The sequence below is a fragment of the Triticum aestivum genome, chromosome 4D (assembly GCF_018294505.1).
Source record: "Triticum aestivum cultivar Chinese Spring chromosome 4D, IWGSC CS RefSeq v2.1, whole genome shotgun sequence".
Taxonomy (NCBI): domain Eukaryota; kingdom Viridiplantae; phylum Streptophyta; class Magnoliopsida; order Poales; family Poaceae; genus Triticum; species Triticum aestivum.
This window is the reverse complement of record NC_057805.1, coordinates 342,011,218-342,020,869: the sequence shown is the minus strand read 5'-3', so window position 1 is coordinate 342,020,869 and position 9,652 is coordinate 342,011,218. Positions and strand designations below refer to the sequence as shown.

The 9,652-nt window shown below is 45.4% G+C and overlaps 1 protein-coding gene across 1 annotated transcript; it reads right to left on the bottom strand.

Annotated features, from left to right (window-relative positions):
• Window positions 1–2,388: 2,388 nt before the first annotated feature.
• LOC123097805 (elongation factor 1-alpha) lies at window positions 2,389–5,435 on the bottom strand. Its single transcript, XM_044519633.1, has 3 exons — window positions 5,257–5,435; window positions 4,286–4,759; window positions 2,389–3,519 (listed from the first exon to the last, which is right to left on the bottom strand). The coding sequence occupies exons 2-3, from the start codon at window positions 4,745–4,747 to the stop codon at window positions 2,638–2,640; spliced, it is 1,344 nt and encodes a 447-aa protein (XP_044375568.1). The 5' UTR covers window positions 4,748–4,759; window positions 5,257–5,435; the 3' UTR covers window positions 2,389–2,637.
• Window positions 5,436–9,652: the final 4,217 nt, after the last annotated feature.

Here is a 9,652-nt window from a genome sequence, read left to right as displayed (position 1 = left end):
GGCCTACGGTTGGACAACTGACTCTTGATACAGGACAACCTTTCTGCTATCCGTTCCCGGATCACTAAAGGGACTCATCATTATCTATTATTGTGTTTTTATATGTTGCTAAGTTATGGTTTTGCTGTAGTACTTTGTAATACAAATTATGAGCTTAGCATTATCAGTTTTATTTACCAACATTGTTGTTGCATTCTGATAATAAACCCAACCATACTACTGTGAGCATGCCCTTAGTTTTTCAAAGGGTGGTATGGATGATTTAGAAGTGCCTACAACTGCTGCTTTTAGAGAATGACAGGAAGAAATTGAATTTTCATCTGCCCAGTTAATAGTTGATCAAGATCATTTGTGAGTTCACTCGCGTTGCAAGTTTTCGTGGCCACAATTAGTGTTCAGACGTTGTTTAACGAGGTACTTTAGACTATCCTAAATAGCAATTCATGAATCTTATTGTGTCCTCTTATTTCGTCATGGTGATATCCCCACTCCATCTTCCAGGTTAATAGCTGATCAAGATCAAGTTCTTATGTGTTGCAAGTTTTGCTGACCATGATTAGTTTTCATACGTTGTTTAAAGGTCCTTTAGACCATCCCAGAATAGCAATCCATGACCCCCCCCCCCTCTCGCGCGGTCATCGACTAGTGTTGCAAGGTATACATATTATCGAAAGAACATCAATTGAATGTTTGCTGGGAATGAAATATAATGAGTTGTGGAGATAATTGACATGTTATTTAATTTATGCAACGTTATCAGAGAGACTGTCATGAATAGCGAAGCCCAAATCCTATTGTCTCTTTTTATTTAGTCATTGCGATAAAATTTCCCCGTTTCTGATATGGACTGATCTTAAGAGCTATAGATAACCAAAACAGTATTACTTGACTTGTTTTACCAGGAATAAAATATAGCGAATAATGGAGAGGGTTGACATGTCGGCTACCTTGTGCAATGTAGAGGGTTGACATATCGACTAACTTGTGCAATGTTATCAGATAAACCTCAAACCTTCACTGCTGGCAAGCGAACCATGTGTCAATTCTTTAAATGTAAGCGTTTAGCAGTTGATGACACTCCATTACATCATGGATTGACAAATATTAACCATGCTTTAGAGCATCTCCAATAGCTTGTCTATATGGACGTCTATACTAGTTTTCCACAACGTGAGCTCGTCTAAATGGGTGTCCAAACATGCACATCCTCTAAATCCACCTTCACAATGTCCATGCCTGGACGATGTGAAGGCGTAGTCCATAGCTCAACCGCAGCCCTTGTACGCTGCTGTTGCTGCTGCTAAATATGTGTGCATGCTGAATTTTGCTGGTGATGCTATTTATCCAAGACATTGTTGATGATTTTGTTGATATTGTTGCTGCTACTTAGGTGATGTATTGTCATATGAAATTTCTGCCAATTTTTTGCAGATGTAATAAGTAAATTGTTGATCACTGTTAAAATGATAGTTATAAAATAATATTAAAATGTAGAAGAGAGAATATAGACATTCTACTGTAAAACTGGATATGTGTACGAGGATATCTTTTTATACCATTGTCTATATGGATATGTAGACATCCAAATATACACATGCTATTGGAGATGCTCATGCATCAAATATACATCTGATTCTAAGATACCGGCAACTTATAGAAAGCGGATTAGGAGCACTTGGGTGCTCCACCACCTCACCCCCCCTATATTTAAAAATAATTTAATAATTCAAAAAAGCCAAAAAAAATCTTGGATATATTTTTGAATCAAATATGACTAGGTATTGTACTCATATAAAATGTTTGGCGAAGGAATAATTCTCGTTGACTTCAGGGCAAAAAAAATTTTATGACAACAATATAGCATGAATAGTACTTGTATCTGGCATTTTTTGGGAAATCTTTGACCCCGGATACAATAAAAGTCAATTTCCTATTGAATTCTTTTTATACGAGTGCAATACCTGGTTATGTTTGATTTCATAAATGAATTACTAAATTATTTTTGAATATAGGGGGCGTAGCACCCGAGAGCTCATATGCATTTTTGCAACTTATATCCCTACTACACAAACCAAGTGACAAAGAGCGGAGTTGTATCAGTCGGTGCTCTTGGACCAAGTGGAGCAACCAATTGCATCAATAGATACAGCAAACGGAACCCCACCGCACAATGGCACGCCGTGGCAGTCAAAACTATTGAATTTGAGCTTTGATTATTTGATGAAACCATCGTGCTGCACGTCATTTCTTTTAATAGAACCTTTTAAAATTGAAAATTTGGTTTTGCCACACTAGGAAGTAAAAAGTAGAAAAAGAACACCTTCAAAATAAAAGAACAAATGGTTTAGATGCATTTGTGTCTTTCAAAAATGCACTAGATAAAGCATCTACACAGATAAAATGCAACAAGCTAGTATTAAAAGACACAAACCAGGTCTCATAACATCCAGGTTTCACCAAAGCTTACATTAGGACAGTATGTAAGGCACAAGACAGACACCACCAAGGGCACGATATGCAGCGCTAACAGCTGAACAGCTAAAATATACCCAGTACGAACAATGCCCTTAACAAAACTCAGCCAATACTAAAAACTGCTTGGTGTCTGAAACAGTGATTTGGATATCAATTGTGGAATTACTTCTTCTTGATGGCAGCCTTGGTCACCTTGGCCCCGGTTGGGTCCTTCTTCTCAACGCCCTTGATGACACCAACAGCCACAGTCTGCCTCATGTCACGGACAGCAAAACGACCAAGAGGAGGGTAAGTGGCAAAGGTCTCCACAACCATGGGCTTGGTGGGAATCATCTTCACTATGCCAGCATCACCATTCTTGAGGAACTTGGGCAGGGCCTCCAGCTCCTTACCAGACCGCCTGTCGATCTTGGTCACCAGCTCAGCAAACTTGACAGCAATGTGTGAGGTGTGGCAGTCCAGCACTGGGGCGTAGCCGTTGCCAATCTGACCAGGGTGGTTCATGATGATGACCTGGGAGGTGAAGTTGGCTGCCTCCTTGGCAGGGTCATCCTTGGAGTTGGATGCAACAAACCCACGCTTCAGATCCTTCACGGCAACGTTCTTGACGTTGAAGCCAACGTTGTCACCAGGAAGCGCCTCCAGGAGAGACTCATGGTGCATCTCAACGGACTTGACCTCAGTTGTCAGACCAGTGGGACCAAAGGTAACAACCATACCAGGCTTGATGACACCAGTCTCAACACGGCCAACAGGCACAGTTCCAATGCCACCAATCTTGTAAACATCCTGTAGGGGAAGACGGAGGGGCTTGTCTGAGGGCCTCTTGGGCTCGTTGATCTGGTCAAGTGCCTCAAGCAGGGTTGGGCCCTTGTACCAGTCAAGGTTGGTGGACCTCTCAATCATGTTGTCACCCTCGAACCCAGAGATGGGGACGAAGGGAACCTTGTCAGGGTTGTAGCCGACCTTCTTCAGGTACGAAGAGACCTCCTTAACAATTTCTTCGTAACGAGCCTTCGAGTACTTGGGAGTGGTGGCGTCCATCTAAAAATGAGAAGCAGAATGACACCTTCAGTTAAATGAAACTCACAGCTTAGATGGCACTGTAAGATATTGCCAACAGATAACAGCAATAGACAAGATTACTACAACCAGTCATAAAGAGATAAGAAATTGCACCACAGCATTGATTGCACTAAGTGAGCATAAACTTAAGAACAGCAGAACAATCAACTAGTTACACGAAAAAACTGCAGTGATGGCAGTACAGGATAACAAAGAGCAGTAGAATGACACCTTTAGTTAAATGAAACTCAGAACTAAGATGGCACTGTAAGATATTGCCAGCAGATAACAGCAAGAGACATGATTACTGTAAAGAGGCATAAACAAAAATGAAATTGCACAGCAGCATTTATCACACAAAGTGAGCATAAATTTTAGAACAGCAGAACAATCAACTGGTAAACCCAAAAACTGTAGGAATGGCAGTATGAGATAACAAAAGACAGTATGGAATCTCATAAAACTACAGGTAGAAGCTGGCATATCCAAATGTACTACTCCCTCCGTTCCAAAATAGATGACCCAACTTTGTACTAACTTTAGTACAAACTTAATACAAAGTTGGGTCATCTATTTTGGAACGGAGGGAGTACAAATCAAGCATACAATTAGACCACTGCATTCAAAATATGTGTGCAGCAATATGAAATCAAGCAATGGATCATATAGCAAGCTCAAGTAAGTCAAACAACCAGCAACATCTATACATGGCCTTTCAGGGATGAAGAGTTTTAACAAGTTATACCTTGTTGCAGCAGCAGATCATCTGCTTCACTCCAAGAGTGAAAGCAAGGAGGGCGTGCTCACGTGTCTGGCCATCCTTGGAGATACCAGCCTCAAAACCACCAGTGGTGGAGTCGATGATGAGAACAGCACAGTCAGCCTGGGAGGTACCGGTGATCATGTTCTTGATGAAGTCACGGTGACCAGGGGCATCAATGACGGTGCAGTAGTACTTGGTTGTCTCAAACTTCCAGAGGGCAATATCGATGGTGATACCTCTCTCACGCTCGGCCTTGAGCTTGTCAAGCACCCAGGCGTACTTGAAAGACCTCTTGTTCATTTCAGCGGCTTCCTTCTCGAACCTCTCGATCACACGCTTGTCAATGCCTCCAAGCTTGTAGATCAGGTGGCCAGTGGTCGTCGACTTGCCAGAGTCGACGTGGCCAATGACCACGATGTTGATGTGAGTCTTCTCCTTACCCATGGCTGAAGCAAACTGCACAGTCAATCAGAAAAATTAGACAAAAACGGACCAAAACGAATAACTGGCATGCACTTGCAACACTAATATATCAGCAGTCGAGGCTATCGGACTGCGGGCCTAGATAGATCTAGGAAACACAACACGAAGACGATTTACAAACTGATCGGGCTAGATCTACCAACAGATAGTTTGCAATCACTAGTTACACTACGAAATTGAGAAACTAGTCCATCTACCGACAGATTCAACCAAGTATCGAAACAATTCAGTAATACTTCGTGCTTGCGACTGCTCTAGCAATTTCGTAGTGAATCTACAGATCGAGGCAACAGTACGAGCATGGAGAAAATCCTTCTCAACGCTATACAAACAAACGATGCATCCGCGAAAAAAGTGCCTAAAACTCGACCAGCTCGCGGATTGGAGGCTACCAAGACGAGCGTAGAACACGGGAGCTTCGCTCGAACGATGAAGATCTAAGCGCGCTGGAGATGGCTGGGGATACTAACCTCGAAGGAAGGAGAGGGGACCGAGAGGACGAGGAGGCGGCGGCGGCGGTCGGGGGGAAGAAAGGGGACTGAGAGGAGGGTTCGGGCGAGCGGAATGGCTCCCCTATTTATACTGGCAGCGGAGGGCTCTAGGGTTCCTTCCTGGCCGCCTGATCCATGTCTGGTGCTTGTCGCTGTGATTTACATTATCCGTTCGATTTTGATCGTACGAACGGTATATTTTACAGGTTGATGAATGGGTTTTTGGACATTTCGCAGGCCGCAAGTTCGGCACCCTGGATTACGTAGGGTGCACGTTCCCTGTGGAGACTGGAGCAGGTGGCCGGCAGAGCAGTTGCTTTTAAAAAATGTTTTACCCTTCTTATTTCGTACCGGTACTACTTTGCTATCTTTTCATTTTATTTTATTTAAAAAATATATAAAAGTTCATCATTAGACAAAGCACCTCGACATAATAAAAATTCCTGCAGCTCCCTTTGGGAGTCAGTTTTGACCTTGTTTTTTTACACGGTACACACGTAGGGGCTCATACATACTCACATACGCTCACCCCTATAAATGCAAGTATGCACACCATATCTCTATGAGCATTTCTGAGAGAATGAGCCAGCATATTATCTTAAGCTTGATGAAGTCGTCAGAGATGCCTCCATGATCGATGGGAACGTCTCCTCCCACATAATACACATCGCCGGAAGGCCGGAAATAAATCCAGGAAAATCCGACCATCAGTGTCAAGTATAAGACTTGAACCCTGATTGGTTGGGGATAGCACTGTCCTCCTAACCATCCAACCACAAATTGGTTCGCCAGCTTGACCTTGTCGATGACAGCGAGGAAGACTTCGTGCACGTGCCCGTAAGGACCAGCACCCTGTAGCCGCAATCATCGCCATTGAACCCTTGAATATATTTGAAACAACTCACACCAAATCTCGTTATCGTGCACACACGACGAGAAACCCTAACAACGTCGCCCCGATGAGACGGCATGAATCTACACCGGAACTTTGTTGACTATGTCCAGATGGGCGAAGTCGAGGAGGATCAGAGCCTGGAAGATAAACTTGAAGAAGAAGCGTCGTCATCCTCCCAAGCATCGCACCTACGAGGACTAAAAAATTCTAACATAAACTACTAGTCAGAACGAAGGCAGTGGATTCCTCTCCCACCACTAGCTGCCATAACAGCAAGGAGAGGGGAAGTGAATCCAAAGGCTCGTCGATGATGTCTAGAGGGGAGAGTTTGCCCTATCCATAGAGGGAAAGGGGAGAAAACGCGTGGATGCTAAGTTTTTATTTATGGGTTAATATACTAGAAGTTGTTTCAAACATATTGTTTTGATGAAGTTTCCATGCCATTTTGGATCCAAATTTTGACTTATTTAAGTAATGTTGATAGTAAATAGTAATTGTGTATGTGTAATGCACATTAGTATTATGCAGTATATTAATTATATTACAAATTTATAGTAGACAATGTATAAATTGCATGTTAATATTAGGTAGGATATAAATACTTTGTTAATGCTAACAATGATATCGGTCATGATATTAATTAGTGGAGGTGGCAAATGTGTTTAGTGCTAAACATGAAGAAAAAAAAAGAGAGAGGGGGCACACTACTATCTTTTACCAGACCTGCTCTTCAAAGTAGCACCATGTATTGCATATAGAAAGTCTCCGCGATTTTCGTTTTCCTATACTAGTGGGATTTTCACATTATAGAATTTGACTTGCATATTCCGATGACGAGCTTCCTCAAAATGCTCGAGGTCTTCATGAGCAAGTAAGTTGGATTTTGTTGGGGAACGTAGTATTTCAAAAAAATGCCTGCGATCACGCAAGATCTATCTAGGAGAAGCATAGCAACGAGCGGGGAGAGTGTGTCCACGTACCCTCGTAGACCGAAAGCGAAAGCGTTTAGTAACGCGGTTGATGTAGTTGAACATCTTCGCGATCCAACCGATCCAAGTACCGAACGCACGGCACCTCCGCGATCTGCACACGTTCAGCTCGGTGACGTCCCTCGAACTCTTGATCCAGTTGAGGCCGAGGGAGAATTTCGTCAGCACGACGGCGCGGTGACGCTGATGATGAAGTTACCGGCGCAGGGCTTCGCCTAAGCACTACGACAATATGACCGAGGTGTAAAACTATGGAGGGGGGCACCGCACACGGCTAAGAGAAACTTGTGTGTCTTTGGGGTGCCCCCTGCCCATGTATATAAAGGAGTGGGGAAGGGGAGGCCGGCCTAGGAGGGGCGCGCCTATAAGGGGAGTCCAACTAGGATTCCCAATCCTAGTTGGAGTCCCCTTCCTTTTCCAAGAGGGGAGGGAGGGAGGGAAGGAGTAGGAGAGGGGGAAGGAAAGAGGGGGGTGAGGGAGTCCTCGACTAAGGGGTCCTCGGGCGTCCGGCCTATTATCGATGGGCCGGACTGATGGGCTGTGAAGACATGAAGGCCGAAGACTGTACCCGTGTCCGGATAGGACTCTCCTTGGTGTGGAAGGCAAGCTTGGCGATCAACTATGAAGATTCCTTCCTATGTAACCGACTCTATGTAACCCTAGATCCCCCCGGTGTCTATATAAACCGGAGGGTGTAGTCCGGAAAGGATATACTCATTACCATAGTCATACAGGCTAGATTTCTAGGGTTTGGCCATTACGATCTCGTGGTAGATCAACTCTTGTAACACTCATATTCATCAAGATCAATCAAGCAGGAAGTAGGGTATTACCTCCATAGAGAGGGCCCGAACCTGGGTAAACATCGTGTCCCCTGTCTCCTGTAACCATCGACCTTAGACGCACAGTTCGGGACCCCCTACCCGAGATCCGCCGGTTTTGACATCGACATTGGTGCTTTCATTGAGAGTTCCATTGTGCTGTCGACGAAAGGTTCGATGGCCCCTTCGATCGTCTATAGTGACGCTGTCCAAGGAGAAACCTTCCTCCCCGGACAGATTTTCGTATTCGGCGGCTTCATACTGCGGGCCAACTCGCTTGGCCATCTGGAGCAGATTGATAGCTACGCCCCTGGCCACCAGGTCAGATTTGGAAGCTTGAACTACGTTGCGGATATCCGTGGAGACTTGATCTTCAATGGATTTGAGATCGCGGCAATCGCTCCCCCTCGCTCCGATGAACATGACTTAAATCTGTCATCGGACCAGATTCAGAAGATGGTTCCTGTAACTGCTACAGCCTTAGATCCGGAGCAGATTGCACCATCCGAAGCCACAGAGTCCGCGGCGCTGGAGCCGCACACAGACTCAACACCAGGGAATATCTGCGTCAACGGAATTCCAGACTCGGTTCCGGCTATAAATTCCGAACCGCATACACCTGCAGACACCGAGCTGGATCGATCATCGATCTTCGAGTTCAGCGCTGCAGACGTCTTCCAACACTCGCCCTTGCGCAATGTGCTAAATTTATTAAAAAACTTGTCCTTGGCGGGGGACTCACAGTCGAACTATGTCCGGTTCGAACTAGAAGCTGATGATGGGGAATTTCGCTTCCCACCCGCCGCCCACTTCATAGCCACTTTCGAGGACTTAACTGACGTGCTTGATTATGGCTCCGAAGACATCGACGGTATGGACGACGATGCCAACAGGGAGCAAGGCCAAGACCCGCCATTCACTGGACGTTGGACGGCCACCTCTTCGTACGATGTGTACATGGTTGACATACCTAAAAAAGCTAGCGACGATGACAAAGAAGATCCAGTTGCGAATAAGCCTTCTGAGACACAGTCCAAGCGCCGGCACCCTAAACGCCGTTCTAAGCCACGTCGCTCAAAAGATGGCAACACTGGCACCGGAGAAAATAGTACTCCGGACGACGCCGAAAACCACGAAGACCCTGTTGGAGCAACATCCGAACAGGAGGAACAAGACAACGAGCAAGTTAACCCTGATAAACAGGCCATGCCTAATGATCCGGATGACGATAGTTATCGTCCACTCTCCGAGGATGAGGAGAGCCTCGGCAGCGAGGATTTCATCGTGCCTGAGGCACCCCTCGAGCAGGAGCGCTTCAAGCGCCAGCTAATAGCTACTGCAAGAAGCCTGAAGAAAAAGCAGCAGCAGCTTCAAGCTGATCAAGACCTACTCATTGACAGGTGGACTGATGTCCTGGCAGCCGAAGAATACGGCCTCAAGCGCCCAGCCAAGAGTTACCCGAAGCGCAGACTGCTACCTCAGTTCGATGAGGAGGCACCGGAGCCCATACCTCCCTCGCGCAATGCGGATCGACCACCACGCGGTCGGGATAAAACGGCAATTCAGGCCGAACAACAGCCCGCCCCACCGCCTCGTAAAAATAGAGAGAAAACAGCGCGGGGCCATACATACGACCTTCGGCAGGACCTGGACAGTCGAGCAGGACACAC

Excerpts from the sequence above, each read along its gene's own strand:
- LOC123097805 (XM_044519633.1), bottom strand. The coding sequence starts at position 4,747 with ATGGGTAAGGAGAAGACTCACATCAACATCGTGGTCATTGGCCACGTC. Across the intron at positions 3,520-4,285 it reads TGATCTGCTGCTGCAACAAG|ATGGACGCCACCACTCCCAA; the intron begins GTATAACTTGTT and ends TCTCATTTTTAG.